Genomic DNA, 23,301 nt, shown 5'->3' on the forward strand with positions numbered 1-23,301 from the left:
TGCTGCATTGCATCCTTAATTAGGAAATGTAACTCATCTACACTTTAAAATATTATAGAAGTAGTACTAGACTATCTTTACAAACCTCTCAATTAGATGTTTCAATTACAACTTGCATTCAACTCCTTGACATACTTTATACTTCGTTTCTGCTCTTCTGTTGGCGAACTAATTTCTTTTATCCGTTTATTTCGAAATGTGTCCCGTCAACCTGACATGCCTTCTGTTCTATGTAGTTTCCGGCCATTGTAACTGATATTTTTGCGATGCACTGTCTTGTCTTCCCTCAACCTAACTCAACAACAACTCAACAAATATTTATTGGACTTACAGCTTTACAGATGGCTGTTTATGCCCAGCATACATTATAAGTACATAATATACATTTTTAATATAAATTTTTTACACACAAAGTTCATAAACGCTCTTAAATACAATTTTATGTAACTACATTAAGTCAGTCAGTAACAGAAGTATATTATAATTTTATATCAGCTTTTCTCAAAAAAGCAAGTATAACATATCCAATTCTAATATCTGGAGCATACAACATTGAAGTCATATTAATAGGGAAAGGAACATTAATTTTTGACAATGTTTTGTATAAAGTCTTTCTTCTCTCTGAGTGAATTGGACATTCCAAAATAATATGATGAGCATCACCCCTTAAATCACCACAATCACAATTCGGAGATTTTAAAATGTGTATTTTAAATAAATGATGATATGTTCTCGCGTGACCACTTCTTAGTCTATTTATTAAAACAATTGCATTTCTTGAACCTTTACAATTATAAAACCAAGGTTTTTTTCTAGTGTAATCAACATAAGGACGATAACTTTCACCAACGCTTTCTAATGCATTATTACACCATAAGTTCCATTCTTCAAAAATTTTCTTCCTAACCCTCGGCAGAAGATCTGTGTAATGCAATGGTAACTGGATTGTTTCATTCATCTGAGCAGCTTGTTTTGCATATCTGTCTGCTTGTTCATTTCCGTAAATATTAATGTGTGATTTTACCCACACATAATGAACTACCTTTCCATTGCTAATTAAGCTATTTGTTGCACGAATACAATTGATGACATATGGTGATATTTTAAATAAATTTTTATAATTAGATTGTATTGCTTGTAAAACACTTTGTGAATCAATTAGTAATAGAAATTTCTGTTCAGGAACTGTACCAATATAAATCAAAGCTTGATATACCGCATATATTTCTGCTGTAAATATGGATGCCTCCACTGGTAACCTAAACATTTTTGATATATTTCTTTCAGTATCATAAAGAGCTGCTCCTACTCCACTTTCAGTTTTAGACCCATCTGTATATATATGATAAAAGTCTTCCCAAGATTCTCTAAACTCAGCTGAATGATTATATTTCGGGAAATATATATTTTGAATTGGTTGTGTGGGAAATTCTAACGAGTATACTGGCAATGTTCTTGCTATAAGTACTTGACTACATTCATGATGATATTTACTAAATAGTTGTACCCAAAGCGTAGCTGATTTATCATTGGTTATTCCTGAATCATGCAGCTCTAAAAGATTTAATAACACATCATTGAAAGGATGCCATGGTGAATGTTGAATTTTAAATAACATTTTTATAGCAATTAACTTTATCCTCACAGAAACCGAACATTCTACTGACTCCATATATACCACTACATTAGGAGTACTGTTCATTAATCCCAAACATCTTTTTAGAATTTTTCGTTGCTGGACTTCTAGTGGAGAAAGTTTTGTTACTGGAAGATTACACAAGACCATTAATCCATAATCTAATACTGCTCGATAATAATTCTTATAAAACATAAGCATGCTGGTAGGATGTGCTCCCCATTTGGTATTCGCCATAGCTTTAAATAAATGAAATATTTTATCGGATCTATTTTTCATCATATTTATTTGATACTGCCATGATAATGATGCATCAAAGTATACACCTAGATATTTTACTTGTGAAACAATTGGAATTTGTAATCTCCTATGAATAATGTTGAAAATATTTTGAAGACCCTTATGTTTAAATACTACTATTTTGGACTTTTCTAAAGATATTGATAATTTTTTCTGCTTCAACCATTGGTTAAATTCTATTAATTTATCTTCAAACATTGAAAAATCTTTCAAGTGATTGTTTGAGTCTAAATATATACATACATCATCAGCATATTGTAGAAACTGAAATGGGGAATCTATTATTGTTTTAATATCTGATAAATAAACATTAAATAATAATGGGCTAAGAGGACTTCCCTGTGGTAGTCCTTGTCCAATATATATTGGACCTATCATTTCTGAACCAAAATGAAAATAAAGTTGTCTTTTAGATAACAATTTCCATGTCAATATGAGTATACAATGTGGCACTTTTAGTAATTGTAGTTGTCTCAATAGAACAGTAATATCTACGTTGTCATATGCACTTTGAATATCAATAAAGGCTGAAAGTACTGATTGTTTTTTGTTAATAACGCTATAAATATGAGAAGATAATGTTACTAATGCATCCTGGGTTCCATAACCTTTACGAAATCCCATTTGTCTGGGAGAAAATACCTTTTGACCTTCCATAAACCACTCTAATCTTTTTAATAAAAGCTTCTCGAAAATTTTTGCCAATACGGAACTAAGAGCTATTGGGCGATATGACTGACCCAAGGAAGGGTTTTTTCCTGGTTTTAGAATTGGCATAATAATTTGAGAGGTCCATGCAACAGGAATTTTACCCGATAGGAATATTTGATTGTAAATTTTACATAAAATGCTTAGTGCATTCTGTGGAAGATTTCGTACCATAGAATACGTAATTCCATCAATGCCAGGAGCAGAATCTTTAGACCCTTGAAGAATTTCATGAATTTCATTTACAGTGATAGAGGAATTGAACCCCTTTGAGTATTTTGATGTAGATGAGAACGTGTAGAATATATTAGGAGGTTCGCAGGCTGATGTAAAGGGTGTAGGAATTACTTTATTAATAAATTCAGTTTTCCATTCAGTGGACAAAGGTAAAGTCCGACTTACATGTGCTTTTCTAAGTGATCTGAACTTGCGCCATATAACATCTAATTTTGTTTTAGGGTTTATTTCTTCGCAATATTTTTGCCATGAAAATCTCTTAGCCTTTATGTATACTTTTCTAGATTTTGCAGTAGCTCGTTTTAAATTTATCAAAGTTGCAGGTGAAGGAGCACTTACAAATTGTTTCAATGCTTGTATTCGCTTCCTTTTTGCTTGAAAACATTCTTCATTCCACCAATCTATTTTAGGAAAATTTCGATCATATTGCGGTTTCAGTCGCGGACAGGCATAATCCATAACTTGAGATATTATATCCACAAATTTTTCATATTGTACAGTATATTGGTTTTGATATTCTTTAGCTGAAAATTTTAAGTCTAAAACTGAATTATATTTCATCCAATCTGCCCTCTTTACGCTCCACTTACGAATTGTTTTATGTTTTATTAATTTTGGGAAGTTTTGAGATGATGTTAGCGTGATGAAACATGGAAAATGATCACTAGTTCGTAAATCAAAGTCTATTTCCCATACAAATTCAAAACACTGATTATCAGATATTAAAGTTAGATCAATTGAGGACATATTGTTTCCATTTGGTGGTACATGTGTTGGAGATCCATCATTTATAACTGTCAAGTTATTATAATCCATCCAATCTTCAACTGTCTTTCCCAAAGTATCAATTCTATGATCACCCCACAATGTATTATGACAATTAAAATCTCCTGTTATGATAAAGGGATGTTGAAAGCCAGACAAAAGAGAATTTAGATGAGAGCTCTGTATTTGTTGAGAAGTGTAATGAGATGGAATATACAAACTAATAATATTATAAAGTAAGTTGTTTAACTGCATTTTTATACCGACCACTTCTACATTATATTTGGAAAATAAATCATGTGTTGAATTAAACTGAATTTGTTGAAATGGTACACTTTCATGAACAAAAATTCCCACACCCTTATATCCCACATTATAATCATTTAATATAGTATGATAGTGAGCAATATGAATATTTTCTGATTTTAAACCCCATACCTCACTAACGCAAATAATTAACGGGTGACACTCATCTATTAATTTAATTAATTGAAGTTTCCTTGCAGAGAAGGATCTTAAATTCCATTGTATTATTAATGGCAAGATTTTTCTTTGCTGGCAACACATTGTTGTTTTAAATTAGGGGGTGTCCCCGAAATCTTGTAAGTCTTGAATTAGTTTTAAAATTTGTACAGAAATTTCGTTACATTTTAATATTATTTTCCTAATATATAATAAATCATCACTCACTGAAATTGTTGTGGTTAGTTCTGCTATTAGATGTAGCAGATTTACTAGCGATTCTTTCTGAGAAGGACTCTCTGCTGTTGTCCGGCGTCCAATCGAATCTGATTTTCTATCCTGTTCCTTAGAGGAACACGTCGTGCTCACAGGTTCACTTGAATTAGCCACTGCTGATGATGTTAACGCAATTGGTGGATCCTTGTGTTTATTTTTGTCCTTTATCAAAACAGGTTTAATTGTTTTCCTCAATTGTGAAGCAGAATGCAGTCTAAAATTTTCCCCGTGTTGTTTTTTAAAACTTTCATAAGACCGGTCAGATTCTGGTGGCACTTTCTTCCAACAGAGGTTACTTAGATATGTGTCATTTCTTCTATTTTCCCAATCTGTAACAGAATTAAATCTGTTTGTAGTAGAATTTTCTGATGTGCAAGGGCTTTCCTTGTTTATTGATTCCTTTCTTATCTCTAGCAATTTAGGAAAGTCTTTAGCAGAGGTCGCATATGTTCGCCGTTCATTTCGTGGATCAATTCCAAAAAGTACTTGTTTCTTTGCATCTTGATAGGAGATGTTGTTATAAGCAATCAGCCTTTGTATTTCTCTCTCTTGCTCCCATCTTACACAAGACTTATCGGTAGATAAGTGGTTTCCCTTGCAATTAATACATTTAGGACTGGCATTGCAGATTCCATGTTCCGCTTGACCGCATCTATAACACACGGGAGAGGATTTACACTGTGTTTGTGAGTGTGAGAAACGGAAACATTTCTTGCATAAAATCACAGATCTTACTTTTGGCTTCACTTCAAATATTTGTCTCCACAACTTCACTTCTTTTGGTAACTGTTGAGATTGGAATGTTACACTAATCAGTTTGGTAGGTTCTTGTCTTACTTCCCCCTCTTCATTGAAAAAAGTTTTCTTCATCCTTATTACATCTATTATTGGAACTTCAGCTCTAATGTCTTCGATTATCTCGTCTACTGGGATGTCGGTAGGTACACCATATATTAATCCTTCTCTCACTAAAAGACCTTTAGGAATTCTGGCTTCTAAATGGTATTTTTCCTTGATGAATTCATTTTTAGCAAATTTATTTGCATCATATGCTGTGCGAAATGACAATTTTGCCTGCTTCAAACCACTTTGTTTAACGAATTCAACATCAACCTTCTCCTTACACAAATTATAACCTAATTTTACCGTATTCAGGCTCTGTGATCCAGGTAATGTACTGTCCACCAACACGATATATGGGCCTTGATGTCCTTCATAATATAATGACATATCATATGCCTCATTTCTATATTTAGCAACACCAACCTTTGTACTTGCACTTACTTTCGGATTTTTGGGGTTTTTCTCCACTTCAGGTTCCGTGCATTCTTCATTAGATCGACCTCTTTTGAAAGAAGTCTTATCACTAACTTCCATTTCCGCTAACTGTTCAGGTACAACCACATTCATATCACTCTGGATTGCTTGAATTAAATTTTCTTCATTAATCTTCACATCCTGAGCCATCTTGGGAAATCACAAGCGTTTTTATTTCGCTTTTCTCTTTCACATATCAAATGTAAAATGTATAGAGAGATTTAATCTTGTAACTCTAGAACTATTATTCTCAAATCAAACTTCAATTAATTAGATCTCAAACTAGAAAAACAAACAATTCAACACGCTATTCACACAGAATCCAAGCGATACCACCATGAAAAACCAATTCTTCTCAAATTCCTCCCTCAACCTAAACTTCACCTTGCTGCAACCCATATTGGCTTCATATCAAGACGCGTTCTATAACCTGCGTACGCGCGTTCATTCGTTGGTAGAAATACGTCACACTCTCTCATTTACATCATGAACTCGATATTTTATTGAACTATGGGAATGCGAGGGCAGGCCCGTACCCAAGGGGGCAGGGGGCTATGCCCCCATCCCGAGCCATGAAATTTTTTAATTTGAACGTATAAAAACCTACAAAAATTAGGTTGATGGTTGATTATAGAAGTCTGCAGTCTGCAATATTGGGATAATTAGTTTTATGACCATTGATGCAAAGAGCTATCAGACGTTCCGATTTAGTCGGGACAGTACATTTTAATCCATGTCCCGACCATTTCGCCTCGGCTCGGACACTACTTGCTATAGCTAAGGAAAGAAAGACTCTTGCGCCACTACAGACATTGTACTGGTTATGTATGACTTTCTGTAGAATACTGTGTACATTATTAAAATTGTCTAAACTTTTTATTAGTCAAAAACAGTTGTTTGACACTCGACAAATAGGAAACCCTTGATTATTGAATGGTTTCTTCCATTACAGTGTCACAAATATTTCACATAATTAGAATAGAGGGAAATTTTCTATACTCTTTACATTATGGAAGAAAGGTTCCTCAATGACTGCAATACAAAAGCAACCATATAAGGGGCATTTAGTTCTCCACCCGCACCGCAAGATCTGTGATCCCTTTTCGCCACCACTGATCAGGGTTTTTCTGCAACTAATGTCCATTCTGCCACTCAATGGCTTAGGGTTAATTAATATTATGTAAATAGGATAATCCACTTCACAGCAGAATTGTTGCTAGATTTTTGGGGCAAACAATTGTCTGAAGTACTTTTAAAATATATTGTTATTTATCCAAAACACTCAAGAAATTAAGTACATTATTATTTAAGAAATTCTGTCAATCGGAATTTGTTTTAAGTGTAATTTCTCTTCTTTTCTACGTAGCGGCTCGTGCCTAAAACAACAGGTGAAGAAGTACATTTATAGGCAATGAAAAACAAATAGTAAGTGTCAGTGAACCCCCCACAATTTAAAACGACGTCTCTTCTGTCTTCATCCGTCCATCTGGAAAATGGTGTCTGCAACAAACATGGACGTCCGCAGGATTTTTTCCAGGGAGGGGCAAGGGAGGTATTTTGTCCAGGGGGGGCAAACAAGTTACATTTTCCCCCAAAAGAGTGTTGTTCCCTAAAAAAACATTGCTTAAATTTGAATTTATGGTGTTCATGAAATAATTAACACATATTATTTTGGCTAAAATGAAATTTTATGTGAAATACATAATTTTTGGTTGACTTTCATTTTCCAGGGGGGGGCACGGCCCCCCCTACCGGACACCCATGGCAACAAATTGCACACTAAGTCATTTACTGGGTTCATTGTACAAACCACAGTTCAACACATGAATACAACACACGATAGGAAACGCGAAACACACACGCGGAACAAGATCTCGCGAGAACGGAACGATTTTGCCACAACCAGTGGATGCAATGTTTTCTGTCGACGAGAGAACTGATGCACCTAGATGGCGACACCCGTTCAATTCCAACGCTAGGTGACGTCACCGTTGCCATGACAACCGGCTAAAGTCTTCCGCAAGCTGGCGGCGTCTGCTCTTGGTTTGTTTATGCTAGGACGAACTCTTCACATGCGTAGCGCCGAGCGGCGTATTATTTGAGTATTATCGTGTGCGTTCTGCTGAGAAATAGTTTAATTTAACAAGCAAATGAAAAATGTCAATATTAATTTGAAAATTAGGTGAAAACATCTGCACTTGTTGCACTTGGCCAGCCGCCACTGACTTGTAATTGTCTTGAACATACACACACTGTGATGTGACCATACAACAGACAACTTCCACAGTGTGCAGAAGACATCAAGGCCAAAAATTCGATGCTACGAGCCGTTCATAACGGCATTTTCTATCCCACATGGATGCAACCCCATTTAATAGCTTCTTGGTTGCCACTGGCATTTATTTTTACTGTCGAATAAGATTCTAAAAGCGAAAATACACCATAGAAACAATATTATGCCAGCAGACACACTACCAGGGTGAATTCACTTAGCCATTTGCTTCAGAAAATTTATTTACAGGGTTCGCACTGACTCCAAAGTCACAACTGGAGGAGTCAGAAAAACAAGGCTAGAACTGAGGTCATTGGAAACAAATGATTTTATGTAAAAAAGCTTTCAAAACCTCGAAAAGTCAGGGGATTAAATGATTTTTGCTTGACAGAATTTGTAACCGGAAACACGTTTCATTTTATCGTCCCACAATCTTCCTTTTTAAGTAATATTGCTTATAAAAAGGTTCTTTCATTTTATTTTTAATTTATTTAAAAAAAAGATCAACAAACGTGATTCATTTGATTAACTTACAAAGTTGAAGCGTAACTCTTATTTTTAGCATATTAAATCATTACACAGTTACGTAAAATACCTAGAAAAGTCAGGGACTTTTGCAAAGTGGGTGTGAACCCTCATTTATCAACCTCACACACATAATGTTGCTTTTCGTAGGAAATTTTAATTGTTTGCATTATGCACACATGTAGTTTACCCGTATCAGACCCTCTGATTACGGGGGCAAAAGCCTTGATGAAAGTTCAGTGGGGAAAGAGAAATCTCATTTTATCTCACTCTTTTAGTTTTATGGCATTGATGGGTGTATATGTGTGTGTGGGGGGGGGAATGTATAACATATTATTTAAATACATTACATAATCAATTCATCTGCCCCATAACAAACCAAATGCAAAAATGATACAAATTGTCTTTGGAATGTGCGCGCTCCTTTTCCTCCAAACCAAACTGTTATAGCAGCAACTGTCTGAAGTACTTAGTTGTTCTTACTTGTTCCTCTGGTAATTCACAATGCATTACAGAAAAGAAAGAAACTGCGAGCGAAGCGAGCAAGAACATTTTTTGATCCAAATTTATATAAATTGAAAACAGTATTGATTTAATAGCAAGCAAAAAATCTCATGGGATGCCATGGCATTCTCTTTTACAATTTTTCTCATTCAGATCGTTCGGCGTAGAGGGACAACTCTCGCAGCCCCCTAGCTACTACTGTTCTGAACTTGACGAGACTGTAAGGAAAGGAGACATTGCGAGTGAAGCGCACAAGAAAATTTTACGAAATGAATTTTTATTTGTATAAAATTTGAAGTCGAGTGGGCAATTGCTCAGTGAAAGTATAATAATATAGGGGCATGGAACGTCTGGAAGGAGAGGCAAGAATGACCACCCCTCTCCCTTCGAAAATTAATGTCAACCTAAAAGTATATATTTTACATGTATAATTTGATTTCAGTCATAGTAATTTACATTAATTATTATGCGATAATTTCAATTCAAGTGGTGTTTTGCGAGGGGGCAACACTATTATCGGGGTAATATGCCCCATGGAAAATTACCTTGCTTGTCCCTTTGTGGAAAAAAATCTGCAAACGTCCGTGATTAGGGAGGCAACTGCCCCACCCCCCTTGGCCCCCATGAGCATGCCTATGATATATATATATATATCATACAGTGTATAATATGAGAGAAAAGTTATTTAAAATTTGCCTATGGGTCTGCCCCCCTCAAAAAAATCCTGGGTACGGGCCTGGTGGAGGAGATGGTGAAATATCAATCATATAAAAAAATCAGTTGGAGATATTAAAGTCAAGTCGAAGTCGGATACGCTAAAAATAGGGCGAGAGGGGAGAAAGAAAGGAAAAAGCGAGTCAGGTATCCAACAAAATTTCAGAGCCGTTCTGAACAGCTGATGACGTCAGATAAGCGAGAGTGATCAGACGTCTCGAAGAGGCAAGAAAATTTGGTAATTAACTACAGACCAATTGCACTACTGTCAGTGTTCTCTAAAATAATCGAGCATGCAGTTGAGAAACGACTAAGAAATCTTTGTAACACATGCCAAACTATAACACCAACCCAACATGGTTTTCTGAGACAAAGTACAACTTCAGCACTTCATGAATTCACAGAAAATATACTTCTCCACATGGAAAGGAAACTATTAAACACAACAATTTTCTGTGACTTAAGTAAAGCTTTTGATATCATAGACCATGATATACTCTTTAAAAAACTAGAAAGATATGGGATTAGAGGAATTCCTCTACGTTGGTTTAAATCTTACATGACAAACAGAAAGCAAATTGTAGAAATATCACATGAAGATAACCTATGGCAACATTACCAGGCACATTTCGAATACCAATACAAATAATCTTGGTGTGCCCCAAGGAAGTGTACTAGGTCCCCTGTTGTTTCTGCTATATATAAATGATCTCCCATCTGCTGTGCCTGCATCAACTACACTACTCTATGCAGATGACACCTCCCTAAGTATTGTAGATTGTAAAACGAACTCTCTTCAGCAAAATTCAAATAACACTTTAAAAAAATTAAATGGATGGTGAAAGGAAAACAGACTAATACTAAATCCAACAAAAACTAGCAACATGGCCTTCCACATGACACAACAGAAAAACAAAGATTGCCCAACACTCGAAATAGACTCAAAAATCATACAAAAAACCACAACAATAAAATTTCTAGGCATACATTTTGATGAAAACATGTCTTTTGGTCATCATATTGAAAATCTATGTAAACATCTAGCCACTTTACATTATGCAATTCGGAAAATGAGAAGTATCTCTAACTTAAAAATGGTAAAAATCCTCTATTTTTCACGTGTAGAATCTCGACTAAGGTATGGCATATTGCTATCGAGGAACTCAACAAAACTGTCGAAGGTTTTCACTCTACAAAAAAGAATCATCAGAACTATGGTCGAAGAGGCTCCACAAACATCTTGTAAAAATCTGTTCACCAAACTTTCAATACTCACAGTACCATCCCTATATACACTGGTCGACAATTGCTAAGGAACAAACACATATTGACCCATATCTTTTTCATACACAACTCCGTGTCAGTTTGTTGCCAGAAAGGGACCAGTAGAGGGCAGCAAGGAATCATTGCGCCCATTCAGAAAGGAACGTGTGCGCTTGGAGCATCGTTATCAGGAAAAGACTGCAGTGCTGTGGCAGGAGGTGGTACCCACGGGAGACAAAACACGGTAGAGGCCGTTGGCAGTGAAATACTGGTGTGCAACAGAAGAAGCATGTAGAAAGATGGCGAGAAGAGTTCATTTAAGTGATTACGAACGAGGCAGAGTGGTTGGTCAGCTGGAGTCAGGGCGAAGTGGCACTGAAGTGGCACGTGTGATGGGGGTATCGAAAAGTGTCATTTCCCGACTTCAGAAAGCTACTCGTACCAGAGGAACAGCTTTGCGTATGCATGGTGGAGGTCGTGGAAGGTGTACAAGTACAACTGCTCGCCAGGACCGGTACATCGTCCAGGTGGCAAAACTGAATCGATCTGCCACTCCAGCCCAAATTGGTCAAGACCTTGTCGGTGCTTCAGGTGTCCCCAAAAACCATTACACGACGACTGAATAGTGGTGGCTTGTATGCCCGGAAGCCAGTTAAGTGTGTGCCATTAAAACCAGCTCACCGTCGTGCCAGATTACACTGGTGTGTGCAGCATCATAACTGGGACCAAGACAAATGAGCAAATGTGATGTTCTTAAATGAATCGTGGTACTGTGTGACAAGTGATTCTGGACATCAAATGGTGTGGAGAGAACGTGGAACATGATATCATGCACAGTACATCTGTGAACGTGACAGGTGTGGGGGACCTGGAGTCATGGTATGGGGGGGGGGGGGGCGGGCATAATGAAAAATGGGAAAACACCACTGCACATCTTCACCGCAGGATCCGTTACTGGAATACGGTTTTCTACCGAGATCCTGGAAGGTTATGTTCGTTTTTTTCGGGGTGCAGTGGACCCTGACTTTCTTTACATGGATGATAATGCACATCCACACAGAACTGTCCAAGTGACAGAGACACTGGAAAGAGAAAACATCACCCACATGGACTGGCCTGCATATTCACCAGATGTCAATCCCATCCAACATGCATGGTATGCTCTCGGAAGGCAGGTTGCACAAAGGAATCCCCCACCCCAGACCCTCCAAGAGCTAAAAACTGCACTTCAGGAAGAATGGGACAATATACCCCTCGCGCTCACGAACGCTCTCATTGACAGCATGCCGAACAGGTGTGCAGCTTGCTGTGCTGTCTGCGGTGGCCACACACCATACTGATTTCCTCTGGACTCACTCTACACATGCCAAATTGTGATCCATGTGCTTTCCTCACTTTGTTTTGCTTATGCTGGTTTGGCTTTATGATGTCCTGTTTCTTTGGTTGGTTGGGAATCCTCATCATCTTTTCTCAATAAACCTTAACTGATATCTGTACTTATATATTGTTCACTTGTTGCACCCTGATCACGTAGTCAAAAGTTATTGGTCAAAACGTGTTTGTTCCTTAGCAATTGTCGACCAGTGTATATTAAAATGCCTCCTATTTGTAAAGCACAACATAAAAAAACTCAATAAAAATAGTAATATACATATAATCATAACACAAGAACAGAGGCAAATATACACATAGACAACCACAGACTGAACCTATACAAAAGGAGTGCCAGAAACACAGGAATACTACTATACAATAAACTTCCATGTGAAAAAAAGGAGGAAATAAATCTTAAGCTATTCAAAAATAAAATATAAAACTATCTCTTAGAAACATCACCCTACAGCATAGAAGAATTTCTACAGCATATCTAAAACTACTTTCTCTGTCTCACCCATGTACATTAACAATTGGACACAATATATATATATATCAATATGTATGAAACCTTAATTAATCTGATATGCATCCCATATATGTAATCCAGTGGATGTAATATATATTTGAAACTCAATTATGCTGATCTATATCCCAAATGTGTAATCAAGGGTATGTCACCTATTATCACCTATTCCTCAACTTAAAGACTTTCCTATCTGGGAAGCGATTCAACAGCGCCGATGAAGCCAAACAGACCGTGACGGATTGGCTGTCTGACCTGGCAGCAGATTTCTTTGATGAGGGTCTACAAAAGCTCATCTACCGCTACGACAAGTGTCTCAACAATATGGGAACTACGTTGAGAAGTAGCTGAATGCACATATGAACAGCCACAGAGGTATTTAAATAGTGTGTGTGTGTCTGCTCCTTCCCTACACCAATCTGCAGCAATTTCGCACCCTGATGCAATGTGCCTCCACCAGGTATCGAATGTGACGACATTAGAATGTGACGATGTTACTTCTATGCCATCGGGTGTAGAAATAATACACAATAATATTCATCTGAATTCATTGCATTAACTTTCCATACACAATTTTAATAAAAGAATTTATGTACTGTACTGTGTTGGAATTTGAAGTATTATTTTTTTTTAAAATTGATAAGCAATGTTAAACAATTTTATAAGTGTAATTAATTATCAACAAATAGATCACCATTGAATTTAATTATTTAAATGTTTATCTTTAATTTACTTCGATAATTTTGTAAAAAAATATGGAAGGGATAAAGAAGAGTTCAAGTCAAAATTATTGTAGATTTTAAAGAAGAAAGAAAAAAATGAATTACGAATGAATCAGCAACTGAATACATGCATCCAATAAAGCAACCCATATTTTGAAATTGTTCCTACAAAAGTTGTTTGTTATTAAGAAACCTTTCAAATGAGTTATCACTAAACCCATTTTGATTAGAAAAAATCAATTGCCTCCAATAAAGACTAGCAAAGTGAGAAATAATATCTACTGACTCATACCTGCAGTGAGGTAAGAAAAATTTTATATGATATCCATAGGAGTTGAACAAATACAAAACATGAATTACTAACTTGCATGCTGAGAAATAATGGGAGATTGTTAACCATTTCTCTCTCTTATGCCACAGATTCGAAAAGGTGGTAGGCCGTCGACACCACCACCACCTCCTCTTCCAACAACAGAACCGCCCCCTCTGGAATCTGATTATGAGGAAATTGGATTCCCCTCACAACAATATATTAATTCCCCCATCACAAGGAAAGTTGGAGGTAAGTACAAAAAAAATGCTTGCAAGTACTAATTCTACCTTGCTTCCTTATTGTGGGAAATAAAATTTTTGGCAGATTGGATATATACTTTTTATCTGGTAAAATCAATTTCTTGACCAATATTTTGGTTTGGTATAATTTTTAACAAGTGATATGCATTACTAATTTACATACAGTAATCAAGATCTATTTTACACTCCATTCTGTACATGTAAGTGTGATTTGCTACATAATTTTCTATTCATCAGAAAAATATTTTTTTGGCATTTGTATTCTTTACAGATTCAAAAGTGGCTTAGGCACTTGTTAAATATTTCCATTTTGTATGTAACTGGGTAAACATTTGTTTTGTTCCTGTGTTCGTGAGAGTCTCTCTCTTGTTTTAATGAACTCGTGTAAAAAAAATCTGTGATTAACATTTTCTATCACCTTTCATCACAAGGGCCCACAAACATAAATATGTTTGTTGGTTGGTTGATTTAGTGTTTTTAGTCCACTTTATGCACAGTAAGGCTAATCAGGACTGGACCTACAGTTTAAAGTGGAATCCGAACCACTATGAACTTCCACTGGGTATCGAACCTGGGACCCCTTGATTACAAGGCGACGACGCTACCACTGCACCATCAGGGAGGCTTAAACATAAATATGTGATTCTCCAACTCAAATCTCAATTTACAAGGGAAATTTGTTGTAATAATTATATTCTGTGATATGTTGACGACAGGACTTTTATCATGCAAAGCCTCTCCGGTCAGAAGATTTTCAAGCACTATTGTTCAGATCACAGTGCTCTACAAAAAAAAAATGTTGAAGGAATACTACCTATTGTAGAGAGTTAAGTTGGATTTGTTATTTTCGAACAGATGCAGCATCCCACTCCATGAACTCTCCCTCAGAGTGCCCAGACATAAAACACGGAGCAAGGAAACTTTCCACACTGCAACTCCCAGACTCTCACTCGTAAAACGTTCACTATTTCATAGGCTACCGAAACAGTTCAACATCATCTCAAACCAAATCGATATATCCAGTTCATATTCATCTTTCATCACCAACATAGGAAAAATTGTACATAAGTAATGCTTTTATGAAAATCATCTGATTACCTTGGTACTGTCTTGGCTTATGTTTATATTTGTTTATATTTTATTTTATCTTGTTTCGTGTGTTCGTTTTAACACTAGTGTACTGTTTTACTGTTGTTTCTTTCTGGTTTAAAATGGTTTCTGCTGTACTGGAAATTTCAATAAATAAATAGATACCCTTGTATGAAGTGGGTTGTGCAACAGTAGATGAAATGCTATGTTGCTTCTACTACCCACAATGAAATGAAACAGCAATTCTGTATCTAAATTTGTTTTGTACCTTCAAACTTTGCACATTGTATAGGTAAGCCATTGGAATTATGCACATTTGGGTTTTTACCAAACACACTTAATGCTTTCCTCTTTTGCAATTAGAAAAATGAACAATGGATGAAGATATATCAAGCAATTATGTCCGTAAAATATACGTAAGTTATGATATTCTGCTAACTTTATTCTTGAACTGTCACAGATATTTTTTACATGTTATCATTGAAAAATATGGAGCATTTGTAAAATTTTATGCTTCTTGTCTTTCAACAGGTGAATTGAAACGTGGTGATGGCCGGCACTGTGATCTCTGTGGATGCTCCAATCCTACCGTGAAATGTGATAAATGTGGGCAGCAAATTTTTTGCCTATCCTGTGACGATATGTATCATAGGCATCCAAAACGACAGAGCCATTCAAGAAAGGTAAATTATACCAGATAAATGCAAAGATAATTGTTAAAGAACATTTGTAAATTGCGTGGCTTTCAATTGTGAGTTATATGCGCTTCGTTTGATGAGTAAAGGGAAGTGAAATTTATGTGGGGGGGAAAAACCTCTGATGTAGAGTTTCTCCTCAACAGTGTAATGGGCAATGTTATCACTTTGTAATCTAGATCCTCTGATCTTGATTCTCAGTGGACACAATTCAGAGGTTCGGATCTCATTTTAAACTGCAGAACAGATGTCATCCAGATTAACCGACCTGTGTATAAAGTAGGGCTAAGCCGATACCACTTTGTACCAATACTGTTGCCGATACTCTTACTGATTCCCACTGATACCGATGCTGATACTTGAAAATTGCAATAATTAAAAATTGTTCAAAATACCGATCAATATTGGTGTGTAAATAATATTCACCAATTATATGCACGAATTTGCCATTAAATTTGATTTGTAATATTCAAGAATTACATAATAATATTAAAATAAATGTTATGTAATAAAAAATTACAGTTTCTCTTTCATAATTTATGTAAAATAAAAAGAAAGTTTAAATTTTGGATGATTTCCAATATAATAAGACTCCGTGAAAATGTTGCACTGCATTTTTGCGGACCCCATGTTGGACAATTATGCCGAAAAAGTAGCGGCTGATACTTTTCGATACATCGGCATTGGTATCAGTTCAGCCCTAGTATAAAGTGAACATAAACAAATTTTGCAAACTTTGTTTACTTTGTCCCACTAGCGTACACAGGATACTTTTTCAGAAGTTGTTGGAATTTTAAAGATGGCTATGACATAGCTGCGCTCTAGGGGGCAGAGGGATGCACAATAAAATATTTCATAATTACCATTTTTAACATACCTTTTAAAAGTGGTAATGGGGGGTCATTTTAAAGGGAGTTTGCATTTACCACTTTGGTTTTTACCTAAGTTTTTGACTCCTTTCACTTGAAAATTTTGATTTTTTCAAAATTTCAGGATGGGCCGTAGCCCATAAGTACCCCCCCCCCCCCCCGCCTATACCAGTGTTTATCACTTGCTCTACTGCTGAAGTTTTATTTCTTTCTAGTTACAAGATCATGTTTTAATATTGCCATGTGAACATAAAGCTTGTACTGCCCAAATAATACATAGAAATGAAAAGTCCTGGAAGTTATATAATACACCAGTATTCTACATAATTCATTTTGTTTGAATTATTGGGGGAGGATGCCCCACAGTAATGATGCCTGCATCCTAGCTAGAAATAAGATTTCTTTATTAAGAATCTTGCAGATGACTGCATAGTATTCCTGACAACATATGGAAATAAGACACTAAAAGAATGAGGAGGGAGGGAGGAGGAGAGGGGGAGAGAGAGAGAGAGAGAGAGAGAGAGAGAGAGAGAGAGAGAGAGAGAGAGAGAGCTAGCTTGCTAGATGTTCAGAATGTAAACAAAAAGTATTACCCATCTGATGTACATACAGTTTCAGTTTCCGTATGATTTTTGTTTCAGGCCTTGGATACAAAATTTCAGACAATAAGGCCACCCCTACCACCAAAAGGTGAACTAATTTCAGCACCAGTTCCCCCACCTCGCAGAAACAAGCGCTCCAGTGGATACAGATCTGGAACACCAAGTCCGTTGATGAGCCGCAAGGAACAGGTAATGAAACATTGTGCTGTGTGTTAATTCCTTCCCTACACAATTCCTACTTCCCATAGTTGAAAATATATATAAACCTTCACAATCATACACACAATACTACTAAAAGAAAGAAAACTGACAAGTATCCACTGACTTTCTAAACAAAATCATACAACACATTCAAAATAGTTAAGAATGATAACACTGCATTCTTTCTTTCACAACGCTTTAAAATGCTACTATTCTGCTGGTATGAAACAAAAATAGATGCCAATCAGGAAGATGGAAAGGTGTTCACAAGCATTTCTTATCCAAGGGAAACAAACAAGCAATTTTCCCCCAAAACAATGGTTTAGTTTAAAGTTAACTTGTTTCTGCAAATATCTGTACCAGTTTTATTTGCAATTATCAGCCCTTTGCAAAAATTAATGCAAAATATTGTGGCAAAATGAAATTATATGTGTGAAATAATTCATTTTAGGCTGACATTCATTTCCCAGGGGGGGAAGGGTGGCCTGGGAAGACATAAAATTTAGACAATGTAAAAGTATTTTTACTTGCACATGTTGACAGCACCTGCAGAGAAAATTCTGAAGTGCTACTGTTGACTATACACAATTATAAGCAACTAAAATGTCACTTTTCAATTCTCCTATTAAATTGCTATTCCTAGATCAAATACATGCTGCACATTACCCTAACTGGCTTGGCATGATGTCAGTCCCAAAACTATGAATTAATACCCTGTAGTAGTTCCTTTCTTATGTTTCTCCCTCAGAAATGAGCTATTCTAACTTCAGTCTTCTGTTCGGATTGAAGGAGCATTAGTGACTCAGTGAAGGAAATCAATATGATTCAGATGGCTGGGGTGGGGGGCATATTCCAGGCTGTAGTTCAGAAAAAGTCTTGGGAAGTAATAACAATAATCCCGTAATGTACTAGAACCATTCTCAATCTTGCATGGGACAAATTGTTGATAATGATTACATAACAATAAAAATAAAGTTGCTTTGTAGTTGGAGATCATAAGCAGAGGGTAGAGACTGGTGGTGAAAGATTTTAGAGGAGACCAGCAGAAAAGAAAAGAACAATTGAAAGAGTTTCTATATAATATAATATATATAATATCTAAATTTGTTGCAAGTAGCAAATATGAAACTTAACATCAACTCTCTTTTAAAGTTTATGATCACATAGTTACTTTAACATAAAGTAAAATGTTTTCACTTGCAATGAAATTCAGAATTTCTCGATAACAACACAATACAAGAAATTCTGAAATTCATTGATAAATTGCCAAATATATTTTTCTCCTCTAAAAGGTCAATTAACATATTAACTTCAATCTTAGGTGAATACTATTCTTGATACTTTGGGGAAAAGAACCCAACATGTTGCATCTATTTTTGTTTTACATTTTCACTACAAAACAATTTTAAATACAACTATTATTTACTAGTCTACCTGGTACACTATGATAAATACAGTAACATAGATATTTTATAAGAACCCAGTTTCATGCACAAAAACGTAAACTTGTTAAATATAAAATATTAATATAAACAACATTCATGAATATGCAATTTTCTCAAAAATATATCTGAAAATGGATAACAAAGTACAGCTTCTAATATGTATTTAATAGAAAATACAAAAGTGTTATGTACTACTGATACTTGTCAGATTTCCTTTGATAATTGTGATGATTAGGAATGATAGATTTCTCATTTTGTATACATACATACATGTATATGAAATACAGGTAGCATGCCTGGGAATTTCATAAGACAGAGATATTTTTTTTTATTAGCAAGTGCTATATATTTACGTGTACCAGATATTCCTTTTCTTAAAGGAAATTATGGCAATGTACATTCTCCATCAATCTCCAAACCCTCCTTGAGCATGCTACTGAAGTAACAGTTTTCCAAAAGATAATTTAGATTATAAAACTATTTCCAAATAAATATATACATTTCTTATACACATATTTATAAATTTGATTAGTATGTAAATGGGTATGTGCTTATACATATAGAGTGGCAAAGGAACAATGAAATGACTGCAATAAAAACAAGTCAAATGAACTGAAAATCACACCTGATTATTGTAGTAGTGATTTTTGTGATTTACAAAAAAAAATGTACGTAGAAATGATTTACTTATGTTTACCATGTAACAGTTATACATACTATAATAAGTGATAACAGTTGTGAACTTATTAACCTCACTCATCTTGTTCCCTTAAAAGAAAATATGTTTTATTCTGAAAAAACATGCATGACCTCTATGATTCATACATTATGCTTGACTTTCAACTTTGTTATATTATAGAAAAAATGGTGGAATGTTTAACATTACAGTTTAAAAACATGTGATATGTGTAGAGTCGTAAAATGTAATATTTGTAAGATTGCTTTAAAATTCTATTCGATATTGCAATATATGCAACCATATTTACAGGAAAAAACCTGTTCAATGCAGATTCTTTAGAAAAAAATTATAAACAGGAAAGAGATTAACACATTGTGAACATTATGACATAAATTTTTACATTTTACTAAACAATTAAAGCATTTCACACTTGCTAATTTATTTAAGTTTAACAGTATTGTCCCATACATGGAATTGGTGAGATTCTATAGTTTATTTTTATTTCAAATTAAAAACATTCCAAAAAATAATCATGTATTGTTAGTCCAAATGTACATCCTTGTAAACCTTTTAGAGCAATCTTACAGTAGTGAAAAAATATGTTTGAATATATTATATATATTTTTATAATGATCTGGCATTAAAAAGAAACAATATATATCAACAAAAACCAATACATATGATCTGTGATAACAAAGAAATTCTGTATGTATATGTTTGCAAAATAAACTAGTGGATATCGATTATTAATTTTCATTTTTTAAAACATTGTAATTTTTATTTTTCAAAGCCCTTTTTATCTATTGAGCCAAAAGTTTATGATTGCTAGAGCTCAAGTAAAATTACAAACATACCAGTACTTAATGAAAAAAGTCTTCCAAATATAATGCAGGGAAAATGGGTTAGAGCAGTGCCCTTGAAAAGGTAATCAAGAAAATTTATCTCAAAAGAACAAAATTTTGAAAATGTTAACGAATGTTGAGTCTGAGATAAATGCTCGAAATGGAAACCTTTAGAACCTTAATTTAACTTGAAAAATGTGATTGTTTGAAATGGGTATTCAAAACTAGAAATGTATCTGAAATTTTTCACAGCATATATCTTTTATCTTTGAATATATATTTGTAATAATTCGAAATGTGCACCAATCTGAAAATTTGAAGCAAGAATATAACTGTCATATTTTATATATTCATTAACTTATGGATGAACAGTCTCCTTTCCTGTAATCAATTTAACTTTTTGGTTTTCATTTACATAACTAATTACTGGTATTAGTTTGTAATAAAAATTAAATGCCGACCCAGCCAGAGGCAGGAAACGGTGAACGATGATGACTTTGTAATAAAATTAGGATACACAGAAATATAAGAATATGAAAATATCCTTTCCAAGTCAATAATTGCCAGTTATTAAAATTATTTCACAGGTAAGTATAAATGTCAGTGCATCAATGTGTAGTGATTAATGAAATTGATATTAATCAAAGGATTGTTTACTTGTAAATAAAGCTAAAAACGTACAGTAAGAGTATGTCCTGTATTAGAAAAGTAGAAAATATAGCATCCTGTAAATAAAGCTAAAACATGTACAGTAAAAATATGTCCTCCATTAGAGAAGCAGAAAATATAGCATCCAGTAATATGTCAAAGCAATAACATTTACACATTCAATTTCCTCAATGCATGACAGTTTCCAAAGCAAGGAATCAGTAACAACATAATTTAATACAACAGATTTTGAAGAACAAATGTCAGAAATTTAAAATGAATACTGTTGAGATAGTAGAAATGACTTCAATTCACAATTTGAAGCCAATACTATATGAAAGAACTGAAACAACAACGAACATAAGAAAAAAAAAATAGGCAATATTAAATTTGAACTGCAAAATTCTTAGGTTCATACACATGTTACACTGTTAGATGTAATTTGAGCAAAAACAGTTAATACACATAGGCAAACAAGCAAAAACATGTACTATGCAACTATAACAAGAAATTCCAGATTTAAAGCAGGAACATAAAAATCATTCAGATTTCCTAAGGAAATGAAAACGTTAACATCAAAAGCAGGTAAGTTCATCTTTTGATTTCTTGTTTAGTATTTTAGTATTTATTTGAAACAATAAACATTGTATGTATTTGATGGAAATTTCATTATTTGAATTACTATATGAAAATGTATTATTTGAAGTTGACGATCCAGTTGTTTTTTGTTTTGTTCTTTAAATAGAAATAATATATTATTATTATTATTATATATTGACTTCTGATCTGTATTAAATCTCTGTTTATTCATAAATAGGGACCTTGTTTGATTCTCTTAAGTAATTCTGAAAAAACGAAGACTAGATAATTTTAAAACTTTGATATTTACCCCATAACTTTTTCATTTCTGCAGATTGTTACAAGATCTGAGGGAAAGTCATTATGTACGTTGCAAACCCATACAGCATGAAAGCCATTTTAAAAGGGTGTGTGTTTTGTCTGTACATGGTAGCACCAGTGCACAAACATGAGAGTGCTGCATGCCACGGTTAATCAAGTTGAGCCAATTGAGCATGGCAGTTATGTTACACAAGTGTACACAAGAAGAACAGTGTGGAATCTCCACCTTCTATATTATGTAACATGTCATCACAGAGACACAAGAAGAACAGCATGCAGCTATGCGGTTCCTGTGACTAGTCCTTTGGTGCATAAAGACATGCATGCAGTGTAGTGATAAGTAGTCAACACAAAAAGCCGTGTACCAGTGAATCCAGCACTTCAACAATGGACAAACGGGCATTGTCAACAAGGAGCATTTAGGTCATCCCATGGGGTCACAGTGTGGAGTAGATAATCTGTGCTAAATGCATATCAATAGATGAAGAAGCCGAGGCAGTGAGTTGCTCTCATGGAATTGCCTACAGGCTGACCTCCGTTGCAGAGTGGTTAGCACAGAATGCTACAATGCCAGTGGTCATGGGTTCAAATCCCATCCTGGGCATGAGTGTTCTTTATGTTCCTCATCACTCATCTTTATCTTCGCAATTAGCACAAAGTGGCAGAAAACCAAAGTAAAATAAACCAAATCAATCAATCAATTAACATCATGCACATGCTTCCATAAAATGTGTGAACGATGGGTCCCACATCAGTTGTCTGATGAACACAAACAGAACATAATGGGCTTATTGCAGAAACACCTTATGCATATCATGAAGAGGGAAGAACTTCATCAAATGAATCGTAGGTCTACCACATTCAACCAGAATTGAAGAGTGCCCCCATGGCATGAAACCATACCTCCTCCTCAAGGTTATTCCATAGGTATGCAAGATTCTGCTAACTGTGCTTTAGGACTCGCAGGATGTCATACCGGTGCAATTAATGCCTCATGGTGACACTGTCAACATCGCCACACTTTGTCCTACCTTGAAGAAACAGTACAGTCCTTGTCTCCCGAGTGATGACAATGCCCACCTGTGCACAGGCAAACCACAGGAACTGTTGAATACTTTTTGGTTGGGAATGCTTGGAACATCACTTTATAGCTCAGA

General features: G+C 35.0%; 1 protein-coding gene across 4 annotated transcripts in view; it reads left to right on the forward strand.

Moving 5' to 3' along the window:
* Positions 1-23,301, forward strand: part of LUBEL (Linear Ubiquitin E3 ligase) — a 104,509-nt gene that overhangs the window by 44,821 nt on the left and 36,387 nt on the right. For all 4 annotated transcript variants that reach the window (XM_083139033.1, XM_083139036.1, XM_083139034.1 and 1 more), the window contains 3 exons: positions 14,022-14,163; positions 15,795-15,946; positions 17,469-17,618. In XM_083139033.1, the coding sequence (XP_082995159.1) occupies positions 14,022-14,163; positions 15,795-15,946; positions 17,469-17,618 (444 nt within the window). The remainder of the gene's footprint in view (positions 1-14,021; positions 14,164-15,794; positions 15,947-17,468; positions 17,619-23,301) is intronic.

This window comes from Lepisma saccharinum, chromosome 17 (assembly GCF_977018435.1).
Source record: "Lepisma saccharinum chromosome 17, izLepSacc3.1, whole genome shotgun sequence".
Taxonomy (NCBI): Eukaryota; Metazoa; Arthropoda; class Insecta; order Zygentoma; family Lepismatidae; genus Lepisma; species Lepisma saccharinum.